Below are 17003 nucleotides of genomic sequence, written 5' to 3'. Positions count from 1 at the left end.
AAGAAGAATAGCTTTCTAGACTTGGAGTCCTACGTCTGGGTTGCACCGTGAAAAAGAAAGATCAAAGTAGATTTTTTTTTAAAATTTATAAGTGAAGGTTTAATGTAGATTTTTTTTTTTTTTTTAATTTATAAGTGAAGGTTTAATGTTAAGGTTGTTTATAGTCATTTAGTACTACAGTCTGATGATATTCCTCTTTATTTGTAAGTGAGAGGTCTTATGTTAGAATCTCGTAGATGGTGAATTCAATACCAAACTAGATTGTCATTGTATGGCTTAATCGAACTCCCCCCTGCCATTAGTGTAAAATATATTTGTTGTACTAAAAAAAAAAAGTAAAGGTTGTTTATCAAATGCCAAAGATTATTAATTTTATGTCATATAAATATTATAATAGTGGTGGGATGTAACCAGACATGGAAGTTGGCATTTGGAATTAGGAAATAATATGTTTAAATTTGTTGCATTGTTGACAAATAAGAGCATGACTGTAAGAATATGTTTAAATTTGTTGCATTGTTGACAAATAAGAGAAAGACTGTAAATGAATGAAGCATGATAATTGGAGGAGTGTTGAAAAGAAAAAGTCAGGATAGGCGCCCTAGGCCAATCCTTGTCTCGTCGTCCCTCCGCCATGGTGTAGTGCCGTGAAGGGTAGAGCAACAACAAAAATTTCTTAATTAGTCACTTATTTTAATTGATTCTCATGACACTTCTCCCGTTTTCAATGCATTATCATGTATTGAATGTGGAATTCTATAACATTTGTAGAATTTGAATGTTTCGACAGACCCCACATAGATGATAATAGAGCACTCCGACTACTATCAAGATACAGAGTAAGAAAGAAAAGATCAATAATATTAGTATCTATTTCTACCTCTTTTATTTGTCATCATCTTGTGCTATAGTTATAGTGTAATATTTTACACCTGCTTTGCTCTTGTCACTAATGAAGGTTATCTCTCTAACTTTGATCTATTTATAACAAAGCGCGAATTGACCAAAAGGAAGTTCTGGCTTTATATATAGAGAAGATAAGTAAACACGTTCAGGTGGCATTAAGTATCACAATACAAATATAGACAGTCCAATGGCCCTGCAGCTGGAAGAAGAGGAAAACTTCGGCTGTGCCATGCAGCTGGTGTTTTCTTCTGTGCTGTCCATGTCTATGCAATCAGCAATCGAGCTAGGCGTTTTTGACATCATAGCGAAAGCTGGTCCTGGTGCCAAGCTGTCTTCATCAGAGATTGCAGCCCATATCGGCAGCGGCACCAGGAATTCTGAGGCACCGATGATGTTGGATCGTATTCTAAGGCTCCTAGCCAGTCACTCTATTCTCAGCTGCTCTGTCGTTGCTAATGAAGAAGATGGGTCTGATTCTCAGAGGCTCTACAGCCTTGGTCCTGTGTCGAACTACTTTGTGACTAATGAAGATGGTGTTTCTTTAGGTCCCATGATGGCATTGATGCAAGACAAGGTCGTCCTAGACTCCTGGTCTGTTTAGTACTACTCTCTTGCCCCTACTAATTAACTATTGTCTTAACCCTTTTCTCTTTTTATTCATCTATATTTTGTTTTAGTAAAATTATTAGAGATAATTAGGGCAATAGTTCTGAATTTTAATTCAATTGGAACCTTGGTCTTTAAATTAATTATCTCTAAATATCGGTCTCTAAACTTGTTACAATGGAAAACAATAATTTTTTTGAATAACTCCATTCGAACTTCGTCCCTTTTTGGCCCCTTTAAACCTTTTATTCTAAAAGGAAATTACCAAGAATGTTATTCAAAAGGACTATTGCTTCATATTATGGCAAGTTCAGAAAGCAATACTCAAAAATTTTTAGTTCAGGAACCAAAGCTCAAATTGTGCCAAAATTGCTCCAATTTTTTCAAATTATTACGAAAAAGAAACCAATATAACTTGAAAATAATTTATTATGCATGAATCACTATAAACTCATTTGGCAACTTTTCATTTGTTTCATTCTGGAATCACTTACAAGTTATTTATTCACAACAAATTAGAAATGGCCACATCAATCATTGTAGAAAAGAAATTGGTCTCTCTAGCTTTTATTTTCTAATTAACCTAATTAATGGTAATTATCTTGTTTCAAAAAAAAAAAAAAAAAAAGTAATTTATCTTTTTAACTCTGACTTGGTTGATACACATTGACATTGATAGGTCCCAACTGAAAGATGCAGTTGTTGAAGGAGGAATTTCATTTAACAGGGTCCATGGCAAGCACTCTTATGAGTACCTAGGTTTAGACCCCAGGTTTAATCAAGTTTTCAACACAGCAATGTTTAACCACACCACTATTGTCACCAAGAAGATTCTTCATCTCTACAAGGGTTTTGAGAAAATTACCCAACTTGTTGATGTTGGTGGTGGTTTGGGAGTCACTATTAGTCTAATCACTTCTCAGCATCCCCATATTAAGGGTATCAATTACGACTTGCCTCATGTCATAAAACATGCTGCTTCATATCCTGGTAAAGATCACTTTAGTTAATTTGATTCGTAATAGTTAGTTGGAACATGATGTTCGCACACTCACCATTTTCCTTTCCCTACACACTTATGTTTTAGCTTTAGGTTGAATAAATCATACAAAGAATCAAAAGACATGCGGGAATTATTTTTCTTCTTATTTTTTTTATCATGCACAAGCCCTGCAACTTAAAATAGGAATTAATTTATTTTTGCAGGGGTGGAACATGTTGGAGGAGACATGTTTGCAAGTATTCCATCTGGGGATGCCATTTTGTTGAAGGTTATTTTTCATTTTCCCGAGCATTAATTTTGTTTTCCTCTTCCGTTTGAGGTCATACGAACAAGGGTTACAACGTATCTTTTGATAAACTTGTAGTGGATACTTCACAATTGGAGTGACCAACACTGCCTAAAGCTGTTGGAAAATTGTTACAACGCTATTCCAGACGATGGAAAAGTGATTATCGTGGAAGCACTTCTTCCAGTGATGCCAGAGACTAGCACCGCCGTGAAGAGCACCTCCCTACTTGATGTGCTTATGCTGAGTCAAAACAGGGGAGGAAAGGAGCGGAGCCGAGAAGAGTTCATGACTCTGGCAACTGGTGCTGGATTTAGTGGCATTAAATTTGAATGTTTTGTCTCCGGCATTTGGGTGATGGAGATCTTTAAGTAAACACCTATGTATGTGAAGATGATCAGCAAAATAGTGTTATGCTTGATTATCATTTCTTTGAGCTATGTCTAGATGCGTGTATAAATAAAAATAACTCCGGCTCCTAATTGGGTGTTTATGCTCACCAACTTTCCACCTTTGTCGCCGTTTAATGATTTGATTACTCGGCTCCTGGTCTTTGAATCCAAGCACGCTACGAATCCGGCAGGTTGTCTTTGTGTGTTGTCTTTCAAGACAACTATTAAATAGGTCATGAAGAAGTTGGATTAGTATAAACATATTGTTTATAACCCTTTTGCGAGCTGTCTGTTTTCGATGCTCATCTGCATCTTCTCAGTGGTAGGTATGGTTTCCCACCTGCAGTCATTTTGGATTAGCGTTCAACCACGCAGTGGTAAGCCCTCTTTTCTTCATGTGCCTCTTTTTTCATTTATTTTTCAGTTTTTAATTTACAAATAAATTTTACGTTTAAATTCTCATTTTGGCATCCTAAAGATTTTATCTTTGTAATCAAATGCTTCATATTGCTGTCTGGTTTTGTTCTTCTTCATTTTCAAGAACCACAGTTGTTTATTGAAGGTATATAATCCGTTCAGCTATTTAGTTCTCAATGTATCAAATATTTTACATTGTTAATTTTCTGTTACTTGCGTTGCCCAAATCATCCAATCCACATTTACTAATGAAACAATTGATTGTTGACAATTTGACCAAAGCACTTCTACAAAATACCTATGCATAGACCACTACCGTAATCCGTTCTCAATGTATACAATTTTTGTTTTTCCTCTTGAGCCTTTTGTTTAACAAATTTTTTGGTCTGCAGATACAACTTTTGTTTAAATTTTGGTTTTTTTTTTTTTTTTTTTTTTTTTTTTTCAAATTTTGCCTGTTTGTTTATGTGTTGAGATGCCCAATTTTCCTACGTACTATTGGTAAATGACTCCTCTAACTCCCATGACAAATATTCAGGTATTGCATATTGGATTTCTTTTTGGTTTTCAGAAAACAGACAAGTAATTCTTTGTTTCTGCAGGTGAAGATAATAGATACGAACAGAGTATTCCTACACATCTGAATAACGCGTCAACTCCAAACTAGCAACCAACAGACTATCCCTAACCCTCACAAAGTCACACGGGCCACTACCAAACCTCTACATCAGCGTCCAAGTAAATCCCACTCCTGCTTTGCTTCATAAGTTCATTGTTATTTTCCGTAATATATTCTGATTTCTAGAACTGTAAATTCGCATTTGGAAATGAATTTTCTACAATAGTTATGAACTACAATTTGTGTTTGGATGGCCGTGATTCATGTTAAACGATCTTAGTGATTGGATCTTTTAGATTGGATTTTTGTGGTTTTGAATTTCTGGGTTTTTTTAGCTTTTGAGTGTTGGGGATTTCTGTCCCTTTCGAACTAGCCCTCCCTCGCTCTCAATTTCCTCCCCTTCACTGATCATCTGAAACCAATGATACTCAGAGTTCCCCATCACTGAACTCCATTCGAAAACCTTATGGAACGACTTCTCCTCACCAAGCAGCCATTGTGCTCCATATCTTTCCAGTTGAAATTCCTCTTCTTCACCCTTGCATGTTGAATTTCACATCAACATTGGATTCGAGTTTTCTGATGATTCCGGCGATGCCCACCATCGAGGTTAGTCTAAAAGGATTCTTATCTTATGGCTGTATTGCATGTTAAAATCTGTTTCGAATTTGTGATTTAATAAAATTAGGCTTTAGAAAAAATTTCATGATTTTGTCTAATTGAATTTAAGGATTAAATTTTTTTTCATTAATGTTCTGGGTTTGTTGGGGGGAGGGGGCTTTTGAATGTGATGTACAAAACTTGGTTGCATGGACTACACCCCAGAGATTAGCCACGGGGTGCTGGTTGAATTGGTCGAACACATAAAGGAATTAGAGAAGACAAAGTCTGTTCATGATACTTTGACCATCCGGTAGTTTTCTACTTTGGTTAATTGGTCAAATTTTATTTAGGTCCTAGAAAGATTGGGAGAGAAAGGGGGACCGGCGACAACAAAGAGAAAAAGAGAGAATAGGGCTCAGGGAAATTGTAGATATGTTTTCCTTGTGCCAATGCTTTTAGTTATAATAAACCACATGGGAAGAGATACTTGTTTTCCAAATAATACAAAACCTAACAGGATAGAATCACCAGATTTATAGGAATTCTAAACCAAATCTATTAAGAATTTGCACAATGACATATTAATTGCAACAATTCTTTGGTTTATTTAATTAAAAGATCAACATGAAAAAAAAGATGACGTCCAAAAATCACTTCTCAACCCAAACCCTCAAACAAATCTTGGATTTCAAGAATGGAGTTGTTTCCTTGCCCCTGACGTAATTGCCAAAATGATATACTCAAGTACTCCATTTTTTGGTATTCGTTCTCCCAAAAAAAAAACACACACACACATATTTCTATTGATGAGTATTTGGAAGCTTGGATTATGCTTTCATTTGTCACGTTTTAAGGGTGTGACTAAATTATTTTAGAATAGACCATCCATGCATTTTTCATTTGTGGATAATAGCTGTTCAACCATATTTAGCATTCCTAATTAGCAATGTGCAAAATGAGCTTAATTGAGAGTTAGATTTAAGCTTATCACTCCAACTTTTATGCTTTACATGTGGTTAGGTTTTCCTAATTGAAACCGTAAAATCAAGATGAAAGGTTGAACAAAGAGCTATCCATTTTGGTTAATTCCTCATGGTGGTGACCATATCAATTTGGTGGGTGTCCAAGATCCTTTGTCACATGAACACCAAAGCCCTTCCTAAATTCAATTAAAGCACACAATACATGGCCGCCTAGCAACCTAACGGCTGCGATCGACTCCTTTTACGTGCACGTCCATGATTTTCCCAAAATGTAAGGAACGTTCGATTCTCAAACGAAAAAATGTGATTAAATCATAACCCAACTCACCGTATGGGTTGGGTTATGAAGAGGAGTCAAGAAGAATTCATGGCCTTAGCAACTGGTGTTGGATTTAGTGGCTTCAGATATGAATGTTTCATAGCCAATCTTCAGTAGTTATACACACACATAAGTTTTGTGTGCGACTCAGACCAAAACTATATAACATAAGTTTTGTCTTGCGACTCAAACCAAAACTATATACATAAGTTTTGTGTTGCAATTCAGACTGATGTGTTTGAAAGTTCTTCAAAAATGACTGAAGACGTTTTTAATGAAAGTGCTTTTAGAATCTTCACAAAAAAAAAAAATGCTTTTAGAATCAATCCTTAGTTAAATGCAAGTGAATCTTAAAAAGGAACTTAAATACTTCTTGCAAGAAGTACATAATTAGTGATTCTTCCAAAATTCACTTACAATGCTTTTGGAACACAAAAAACCTTTCCCAAAAAGCGCTTTCAGTTATTTTAAAAGTACATCCAAACATGTACAATATTAATCGTTGCGTGATAATCTTGTCATTTATACTCTTAATTTTAATAGGGAGAATCAACAAAAAAATCTAAACACTAACACATAAATAAGAGGTAAGATAGAAGATAAACAATAAAAAGTTATATACAACAAGATAGATTTTACAAATCTTATAGTTGTCGAATTAATTCGAATTTTGGTATTTGACTATATATATGAATTTGAATTTTGGGCTTTGACTATATATATGAATTTCAAAGAAGAAAAGCTTTCTAGACTTGGAGTCCTACTTCTGGGTTGCACCGTGAAAAAGAAAGATCAAAGTAGATTTTTTTTAAATTTATAAGTGAAGGTTTAATGTAGATTTTTTTTTTTTAATTTATAAGTGAAGGTTTAATGTTAAGGTTGTTTATAGCCATTTAGTATTATAGTCTAATGATATTCCTCTTTATTTGTAAGTGAGAGGTCTTAGGTTAGAATCTCGTGGATGGTGAATTCAATACCAAACTAGATTGTCATTGTATGGCTTAATCGAACTCCCCCATGCCCTTAGTGTAAAATATATTTGTTGTACTAAAAAAAAAAAAAAAGTAAAGGTTGTTTATCAAATGCCAAAGATTATTAATTTTATGTCATATAAATATTATAATAGTGGTGGGATGTAACCAGACATGGAAGTTGGCATTTGGAATTAGGAAATAATATGTTTAAATTTGTTGCATTGTTGACAAATAAGAGAATGACTGTAAATGAATGAAGCATGATAATTGGAGGAGTGTTGAAAAGAAAAAGTCAGGATAGGCGCCCTAGGCCAATCCTTGTCTTCTCGTCCCCCCGCCATAGTGTAGTACCGTGAAGGGTAGATCAACAACAAAAATTTCTTAATTAGTCACTTATTTTAATTGATTCTCATGACACGTCTCCCGTTTTCAATGCATTATCATGTATTGAATGTGGAATTCTATAACATTTGTAGAATTTGAATTTTTCGACAGACCCCACATAGATGATAGAGTTATGCAGACTTCAAGTAGAATTGCACTTGTACATTTAGGTGGAAGTTTGATCGAGTCATGTAAAATAGACTGGCGTATAAAATAGAGGGATTTAAACAAAAATTCAAATATCAGCTAAGCTAACTTGATAAACTAAAATTTGTTGCCATGTAAGAAGACTTAAAATATAAAGCGTGTTGATAACATTGGCAATGTTGAATGCAGTGTTGAAAACATTGGCAATGTTGAATGCAATATTGAAAACATTGGTAGTGTTATGAATGCCCACACAAAGTGATATTGATTTGGGAGTTGAAGGAGGATCATACTTTCAAAGATGTGAACTGAAAATTTCAAAATATTTGTCTGGAGTTGCTCTATAAATAGAGCACTCCGACTACTATCAAGATATAGAGTAAAAAAGAAAAGATCAATAACATCAGTATCTATTCCTACGTCTTTTATTTGTCATCATCTTGTGTTATAGTTATAGTGTAATATTTTACATTTGTTGAGCTCCTGTCACTAGTGAAGGTTATCTCTCCAACTTTGATCTATTTATAACAAAGCGCGAATTGACCAAAAGGAAGTTCTGGCTTTATATATAAAGAAGTTAAGTAAACACATTCAGGTGGCATTAAGTATCGCAATACAAATATAGACAGTCCAATGGCCCTGCAGCTGGAAGAAGAGGAAAACTTCGGCTGTGCCATGCAGCTGGTGTTTTCTTCTGTGCTGTCCATGTCTATGCAATCAGCAATCGAGCTAGGCGTTTTCGACATCATAGCGAAAGCCGGTCCTGGTGCCAAGCTGTCTTCATCAGAGATTGCAGCCCATATCGACAGCGGCACCAGGAATTCTGAGGCACCGATGATGTTGGATCGTATTCTAAGGCTCCTAGCCAGTCACTCTATTCTCAGCTGCTCTGTCGTTGCTAATGAAGAAGATGGGTCTGATTCTCAGAGGCTCTACGGCCTTGGTCCTGTGTCCAACTACTTTGTGACTAATGAAGATGGTGTTTCTTTAGGTCCCATGATGGCATTGGTGCAAGACAAGGTCGTCCTAGACTCCTGGTCTGTTTAGTACTACTCTCTAGCCCCTACTAATTAACCATTGTCTTAACCCTTTTCTCTTTTTATTCATCTATATTTTGTTTTGGTAGAATTATTAGAGATAATTAGGGCAATAGTTCTGAATTTTAGTTCAATTGGAACCTTGGTCTTTAAATTAAATATCTCTAAATATCTGTCTCTATACTTGTTACAATGGAAAACAATAATTTTTTTGAATAACTCCATTTGAACTTCGTCCCTTTTTGGCCACTTTAAACCTTTTATTCTAAAAGAAAATTACCAAGAATGTTATTCAAAAGGACTATTGCTTCACATTATGATAAATTCAGAAAGCAATACTCAAAAATTTTTAGTTCATGAGCCAAAGCTCAAATTGTGCCAAAATTGCTCCAATTTTTTCAAATTATTACAAAAAAGAAACCAATATAACTTGAAAATAATTTATTATGCTTGAATCACTATAAACTCACTTGCCAATTTTTCATTTGTTTCATTCTGGAATCACTTACAATTTATTTATTCACAACAAATTAGAAATGGCCACATCAATCATTGTAGAAAAGAAATTGGTCTCTCTAGCTTTTATTTTCTAATTAGCCTAATTAATGGTAATTATCTTGTTTCAAAAAAAAAAAAAAAAAAGTAATTTGTCTTTTTAACTCTAACTTGGGTGATACACATTGACATTGATAGGTCCCAACTGAAAGATGCAGTTGTTGAAGGAGGAATTTCATTTAACAGGGTCCACGGCAAGCACTCTTATGAGTACCTAGGTTTAGACCCCAGGTTTAATCAAGTTTTCAACACAGCAATGTTTAACCACACCACTATTGTCACCAAGAAGATTCTTCATCTCTACAACGGTTTTGAGAAAATTACCCAACTTGTTGATGTTGGTGGTGGTTTGGGAGTCACTATTAGTCTAATCACTTCTAAGCATCCCCATATTAAGGGTATCAATTATGACTTGCCTCATGTCATAAAACATGCCGCTTCATATCCTGGTAAAGATCACTTTAGTTAATTTGATTCGTAATAGTTAGTTGGAACATGATGTTCACACACTCACCATTTTTATTTCCCTACACACTTATGTTTTAGCTTTAGGTTGAATAGATCATACAGAGAATCTAAAGACATAAACATTCAAAGATATACAAAAGAAGCAAACGACATGCGGGAATTATTTTTCTTCTTATTTTATTTATCATGCACAAGCCATGCAACTTAAAATAGGAATTAATTTATTTTTGCAGGGGTGGAACATGTTGGAGGAGACATGTTTGCAAGTGTTCCATCTGGGGATGTCATTTTGTTGAAGGTTATTTTTCATTTTCCCGAGCATTAATTTTGTTTTCCTCTTCCGTTTGAGGTCATACGAACAATGGTTACAATGTATCTTTTGATAAACTTGTAGTGGATACTTCACAATTGGAGTGACCAACACTGCCTAAAGCTGTTGGAAAATTGTTACAACGCTATTCCAGATGATGGAAAAGTGATTATCGTGGAAGCACTTCTTCCAGTGAAGCCAGAGACTAGCACCGCCGTGAAGAGCACCTCCCTACTTGATGTGATTATGCTGAGTCAAAACAGGGGAGGAAAGGAGCGGAGCCGAGAAGAGTTCATGACTTTGGCAACTGGTGCTGGATTTAGTGGCATTAAATTTGAATGTTTTGTCTTCGGCATTTGGGTGATGGAGATCTTTAAGTAAACACCTATGTATGTGAAGATGATCAGCAAAATAGTGTTATGCTTGATTATTATTTCTTTGAGCTATGTCTAGATGCGTGTATCAATAAAAATAACTCCGGCTCATAATCTGTATCTCAGAAACACCTATGTATGTGAACATGATCAGCAAAATATTTTTCTTAAAACTACAAGGAGATATATTATGGCAAAATGTGTACGTATATATCTGACTAGGGATGAGGCCTTTTGGCGGTAAGAATTGGGTGTTTATGCTCACCAACTTTCCACCTTTGTCGCCGTTTAATGATTTGATTACTCGGCTCCTGGTCTTTGAATCCAAGCACGCTATGAATCCGGCAGGTTGTCTTTCAAGACAACTATTAAATAGGTCATGAAGAAGTTGGATTAGTATAAACATATTGTTTATAACCCTTTTGTGAGCTGTCTGTTTTCGATGCTCATCTGCATCTTCAGTGGCAGGTATGGTTTCCCACCTGCAGTCATTTTGGATTAGCGTTCAACCACGCAGTGGTAAGCCCTCTTTTCTTGATGTGCCTCTTTTTTCATTTATTCTTCTTCTTTTTTCAGTTTTTAATTTACAAATAAATTTTACATTTAAATTCTCATTTTGGCATCCTGCAGATTTTATCTTCGTAATCAAATGCTTCATATTGCTGTCTGGTTTTGTTCCTTCACTTTCAAGAACCACAACTATTTATTGAAGGTATATAATTCGTTCAGCTATTTAGTTCTCAATGTATCAAATAATTTGCGTTGTTAATTTTCTATTACTTGCGTTGCCCAAATCATCCAATCCACATTTACTAATGAAACAATTGATTGTTGACAATTTGACCCAAGCACTTCTACAAAATACCTATGCATAGACCACTACCGTAATCCGTTCTTAGTGCATACAATTTATGTTTTTCCTTTTGAGCCTTTTGTTTAACAAATTTTTTAATTTGATTTTGGCTGGCGTTTGGTCTGCAGATACAACTTTTGTATAAATTTTTTTTTTTTTTTTCAAATTTTGCCTGTTTTGTTTATGTGTTGAGATGCCCAATTTTCCTACTTACTATTGGTAAATGACTCCTCTAACTCCCATGACAAATATTCAGGTATTGCATATTGGATTTCTTTTTGGTTTTTAGAAAATAGACAGGTAATTCTCTGTTTTTGCAGGTGAAGATAATAGACACGAACAGAGTATTCCTACACATCTGAATAACGCGTCAACTCCAAACTAGCAACTAACACACTATCCCTAACCCTCACAAAGTCACACGGGCCGCTACCAAGAAAGCACCCTCCAAACCTCTACATCAGCATCCAAGTAAATCCCACTCCTGCTCTGCTTCATAAGTTCATTGTTATTTTCCGTAATATATTCTGATTTCTAGAATTGTAAATTCGCATTTGGAAATGAATTTTCTGTGCAAATTTGGATATTTCGATGATGGTTAAAATTAGGGGAATGACTCCGATTTTGTTACTCAATTAATTTACTTTTTTGTGTATCTCAACCTTCTAATTGATTTCCTGCATCATTGCTTAGTTTTACTCACTGAAACTTGAGGAGTGAATTTTTTTACCTTATGACCCCATTTGTGATTATCAAGTCCATGATTGTCTTTTGATCAGTTTTCCGTTGAAGTGAATGCCAAACTGCAGAAGTTTTCAGCCTTTTTGCAGCTATGTTGTTTTTTAGATTCAACCCAAAAAAAATCTTTGTCCAAGAGGTGAGTAAACTTATTTGATGGACCTGTTTGATTTGTATAAATTATGGGAGAGAATAGGCAAATGCATCTAGACAGGATGTTTGGTGTTTAAAAGACTTTGAAAGCTAATTTACAAGACTTGGAATGCATTTACGTTATCGATCGCAGATGCAGTATATTCTTGCATATTTGTTTATTTTAGTTAGTATATGCAGATTTAAAGAAGGAGCATTATATCACTATTTATTCAGCTGTTACATATCTAGTCGTATTAATCCCTGCAAAGCAATGTTCACTGTTCTAGGCAACCTCTTAATTTTACAATCTATTACAATTTCTTACCTAATGCATTAAAATAGAAATGTAAAGAATAAAGCCAATTTGAAAACCTAATATGTATTTATGTGCTTCATTCTTTCGTAAGATTTTTTGTTATATGAACAAAATAGATGCATGCTCTATCCATTATGCGAAAAAATGATATACAACAATGTAACACCGCAGCAACGCATGGGCAGGATAGCTAGTATATACTAAAACTGGGTTAGGAACGGCACTGTTCATTAATAGTGTCAGGACGGAAATGCCCATGATTTCTTCTTTGCTTGCCGTGCTGTTTTCACTTTTCTACAGTCAAAAAGTCGGTTTTGCCCATTTGATCCATGCGTTGATCATCGCTGGGTTCTCTCTTTCGACTAGGTTGCTTGCTTTACCTTTCATTTTCACTTTGCATGTTTAGCATCTTTCATTTTCCCTTTCCTCTTCTTTTCTCCTCTCTCTCTTCGTCTGTATTTGCCTTTTTCCATCTCTCTATCTCTTTTGTTTCGATTCCGATCCGATCGTTTGCGAGTGATCAGTATTGGCAGTCGCAAGGACGCGATGGATCTGCAAGTAAGAGTTCTACTCTGTACAATAGTTATGAACTACAGTTTGTGTTTGGATGGCCGTGATTCATGTAAAACGATCTTGGTGATTGGATTTTGTGGTTTTGAATTTGTGGGTTTTTTAGGGATTTCTGGGTTTTTTTAGCTTTTGAGTGTTGGGGATTTCTGTCCCTTTCGAACTAGCCCTCCCTCGCTCTCAATTTCCTCCCCTTCACTGATCATCTGAAACCAATGATACTCAGAGTTCCCCATCACTGAACTCCATTCGAAAACCTTATGGAACGACTTCTCCTCACCAAGCAGCCATTGTGCTCCATATCTTTCCAGTTGAAATTCCTCTTCTTCACCCTTGCATGTTGAATTTCACATCAACATTGGATTCGAGTTTTCTGATGATTCCGGCAACGCCCACCATCGAGGTTAGTCTAAAAGGATTCTTATCTTATGGCTGTATTGCATGTTAAAATCTGTTTCGAATTTGTGATTTAATAAAATTAGGCTTTAGAAAAAATTTCATGATTTTGTCTAATTGAATTTAAGGATTAAATTTTTTTTCATTAATGTTCTGGGTTTGTTGTGGGGAGGGGGCTTTTGAATGTGATGTACAAAACTTGGTTGCATGGACTACACCCCAGAGATTAGCCACGGGGTGCTGGTTGAATTGGTCGAACACAGAAAGGAATTAGAGAAGACAAAGTCTGTTCATGATACTTTGACCATCCGGTAGTTTTCTACTTTGGTTAATTGGTCGAATTTTATTTAGGTCCTAGAAAGATTGGGAGGTTTATGAGATATGTATTCATGCTGGATAAAGCAATTGAGGACAAGAAAAGGCAATATCTGCTGCGGAGAACTATCTAGAAGATGTTTTGCATTCAGCTCTAGCCACTTCAGAGTAATGTACCACGAGACTTTTGTTATATGATTGTGTCTGTAGAACCATGTAGTTTTGTTTGCATTATTAAAGAACTGGTAAATCAAACTCCAAAAGGGTATTAACAAGGCTTACTTGATTCAAGGGGTATTAAATATAATTGTCAGAAGACATATTGGAAGAGTTCTTTGTCATTATAATTTTTTTCGTTTAATATAAAGTTATAAATCTATAGCCTTTAAATTTTGAGATAAGTGGAAAATGAATTTAAGGGTAGCTGTAGACTATTCAGTGCATTTGATACATATATTATATGCATTGTTTATGTTGTAGGATCCAAGATAACTGCAGAAGTACATAGAACCATACTATGGTCGCATCATTCTAACTTATGTCATTTTCTGTAGCTTTCTTCCTTGCTTTCGGATTTAGGACTTAACATCTGTGAAGCACATGTCTTCTCGACAACCGATGGCTACTCTTTAGATGTATTTGTGGTGGATGGATGGATGGATGGTCTGTTGAGGTAGTTTTCTTTTATTATGTAACGTGTTTATCGTCATTCACTGTGTATTGGGTTTTGTTTTCCAATCAAAAGAGTTCTTTTATCTTTGTTGTATCTTTTGTCAATAATTTTAGTTCTTTTCATACATTCCATGCTTTAATCATTAGTCAGTGGATTTTACCTCTTTAATTTCTCTGATAATGGGGATGGTTTCTGACACACTCCAACCGAAATCAAGGCATGTTGGCCGTCACGTGAGAATGACGTAACCATGTGCACAATGCAGAAGCAAAATGCGAATAAATAAAAACCAAACTAACTAGAGCACTAAATAAGATAAGGTGCAAGACGAAAATAAGTGTGAATTCACAACCAGAGCATAAGTAGCCTAGGTGCAGTCCAGTAGGACAAATACTAATTATACAACACCAAAGGTAATCCTACAATGGTGATAATCTATCAAAGCTGCCGTGGATTCCTCGCAAGCCACCAAAAAGCACTCCTAACTAGAACTTGGAGGGGCGTAAAACAGAAAGTGTGAGTGGGCAAAAACAAAGCTTTTCAAAATCATTTCATTTATCAAACATTGTAACCACTCGCCGTAAAACCTGTATAATTTCCTAGAAAATAGAATACATATCTATACCACAACCATGCTCAGAATAGCAAAATTTACAATATGCCATGTTGAATATCTCAGCATAAAAATATGTAAGCCATGTGATATAAATCAATGCAAATAATATGTCAGTCGGAGTCACATAACGTGACCTGTACGGCTCAAATCCACATCTCAACAAATATACCTGCACACGAGTCGGAACCACCTAAAATGGTCTGTACGACAGGACTGGGTGTAAATAAATATGCTCAAGTGCTACGATCACGTGAAGACTATGCGAATAATCGTGGGTCATCTACAAGTCGGAACCACCTATAGTAGTCTGTACGACAAGATTGTGCACCTAACTTGGATCCAAGGTGAGCGTATGGTGCAGGAGGTGAACATCACGTGAATGAATGTGCCCTAACTCTGGGCGAGAGCACTAACACCAGGGTGTAGGTTTATGAGGTCTCAACACATCTCACATAATCATCAATTCACATAAACAATTTATAACTCACCTAGTACTTACCTGAGCGTCCACCGCGTCAAATCACAATATGCACATATCATTCAAATTCATAGTCTAAGCATAAATCAATAGGCATGGCATTTCAAACATAATTTCATTTAAATCGATTTTCTAGGAAAAATCTCAAGTATATAGGTATATACAGAAAACGAAAAGCCCACTCACTGGTAATTGGAAGGGTCATAGCCCCCAAGCCTCGATTGACTAGGCTCGTCCTGAGGATAGGTCTCGCCTATATGCGAAACAACTATATAAACGTTAACTTAAAGCACATAAACGAAACTAGCTAATATCTTCTCATACATTGCTCAAATGGGGTGTTTAAATATACCAACGTGATCTACTCAACACCATGAACATCCCATATTTTTAAAATAATTTTTGGACCATCCACGCGCCGGCAAGGGCACGGTCAGACGCGTCGGCCACGCGCAGGCATGTGCCTGGCACACGTACGATAACCCAAACGACGTTAGGGAATATTCCGTCCAAAAATGGAATATACCGTTATATATACCTGACGTCGTTAGTATATTCCATCAAAGTGGACGTAAAATTCTTCGTCTGCTCTGGTGATCCTCGCCAGAGCTACCGCCAGCCGCCGTCTGCGTCGCCGAAAACTGGAAAAACTTCTAATCGCCATATCTTCCTCATTTTTCAACCAAAATTCATGAAATTTGTACCAAAATGAAGCTTACAATGAGTAGAACAAAATCTTACCACTTTTAGGACTTAAATCCAACGGGATCTCACCGGAAAAACCTACGATAATCTGGCCACTACTGTAACTCGATGAACTCGAGCTTCCCGACGTCCAAAACACTTCAAAATTACTCCCCGAGCTTCGTGAAGACGTCCTAAAGCTTCTTAGAACCTTAAAACTCACTAAAAAATCCACGATCACAACTGCATGAATAGTGCACCAAATCAGGAATTCTTGGTTCTCGGGTTTTTAAAGGCTTCACGTCCAACCAAGGGTATGGATGAGTTCCTGGGCTTGCTAGGAGTCCAAAACCAACCTTCAAATCTTCGATCCGTGCATGAAATGATTGGTCCAAGGTTTGTCCGTACAACTGTACAGAATTTGCAAAAAATTCGAAGCGGAGGAGAGATAAGGTACACAAGTTATGGGAGAGTGTGTGTGTGTGTGTGTGTGTGTGTGTGTGTGTGGTCCTAGTTTGGGCTACCAACCAAAACAAACAAAAGCTTAAGTCCTAAATGGGTCCAAACACTTAGGAAAGATTTTAATTGGTCCAAATCCTTAGCCCAATAACACAGACCACCACCAACACGCTCAAGGGCAAAATAGACATTTCACAATGTCGATAAAAATAATTTGGGACGGGCTGTCACAGTTTCGATGACATCTTTCGAGGATACAAATAAGCAAAGCCATTTAATTGATCAAATTGGGTTTGAAAAATCAAATTTTGGTTGTGGTTGAGGTAAACATGAACAAAGAGTGATAGAACACACGCATTCTCTTCCATGGACGTTTCCTGACTCCAAATG

The 17003-nt window shown here is 36.0% G+C and overlaps 2 protein-coding genes across 2 annotated transcripts; both read left to right on the top strand.

Moving 5' to 3' along the window:
- Positions 1–1029: 1029 nt before the first annotated feature.
- LOC137720306 (isoflavone 3'-O-methyltransferase 4-like) lies at positions 1030–14462 on the top strand. The gene is made up of 6 exons (XM_088696164.1): positions 1030–1497; positions 2192–2502; positions 2719–2783; positions 2880–3570; positions 4213–4838; positions 14258–14462. The coding sequence occupies exons 1-4, from the start codon at positions 1094–1096 to the stop codon at positions 3174–3176; spliced, it is 1077 nt and encodes a 358-aa protein (XP_088552290.1). The 5' UTR covers positions 1030–1093; the 3' UTR covers positions 3177–3570; positions 4213–4838; positions 14258–14462.
- On the top strand, positions 8103–10582 carry LOC137720307 (isoflavone 3'-O-methyltransferase 4-like). The gene is made up of 4 exons (XM_068459357.2): positions 8103–8676; positions 9370–9680; positions 9933–9997; positions 10094–10582. The coding sequence occupies exons 1-4, from the start codon at positions 8273–8275 to the stop codon at positions 10388–10390; spliced, it is 1077 nt and encodes a 358-aa protein (XP_068315458.2). The 5' UTR covers positions 8103–8272; the 3' UTR covers positions 10391–10582.
- Positions 14463–17003: the final 2541 nt, after the last annotated feature.

The sequence above is a fragment of the Pyrus communis genome, chromosome 1 (assembly GCF_041283825.1).
Source record: "Pyrus communis isolate YQ-2024b chromosome 1, ASM4128382v1, whole genome shotgun sequence".
Classification (NCBI taxonomy): domain Eukaryota; kingdom Viridiplantae; phylum Streptophyta; class Magnoliopsida; order Rosales; family Rosaceae; genus Pyrus; species Pyrus communis.
Note: the sequence above shows the minus strand (reverse complement) of the source record. Positions and strands in the feature narration are given on the sequence as shown.

Excerpts from the sequence above, each read along its gene's own strand:
- LOC137720306 (XM_088696164.1), top strand. The coding sequence starts at position 1,094 with ATGGCCCTGCAGCTGGAAGAAGAGGAAAACTTCGGCTGTGCCATGCAG. Across the intron at positions 1,498-2,191 it reads AAGGTCGTCCTAGACTCCTG|GTCCCAACTGAAAGATGCAG; the intron begins GTCTGTTTAGTA and ends TGACATTGATAG. Across the intron at positions 2,503-2,718 it reads ACATGCTGCTTCATATCCTG|GGGTGGAACATGTTGGAGGA; the intron begins GTAAAGATCACT and ends TTATTTTTGCAG.
- LOC137720307 (XM_068459357.2), top strand. The coding sequence starts at position 8,273 with ATGGCCCTGCAGCTGGAAGAAGAGGAAAACTTCGGCTGTGCCATGCAG. Across the intron at positions 8,677-9,369 it reads AAGGTCGTCCTAGACTCCTG|GTCCCAACTGAAAGATGCAG; the intron begins GTCTGTTTAGTA and ends TGACATTGATAG. Across the intron at positions 9,681-9,932 it reads ACATGCCGCTTCATATCCTG|GGGTGGAACATGTTGGAGGA; the intron begins GTAAAGATCACT and ends TTATTTTTGCAG.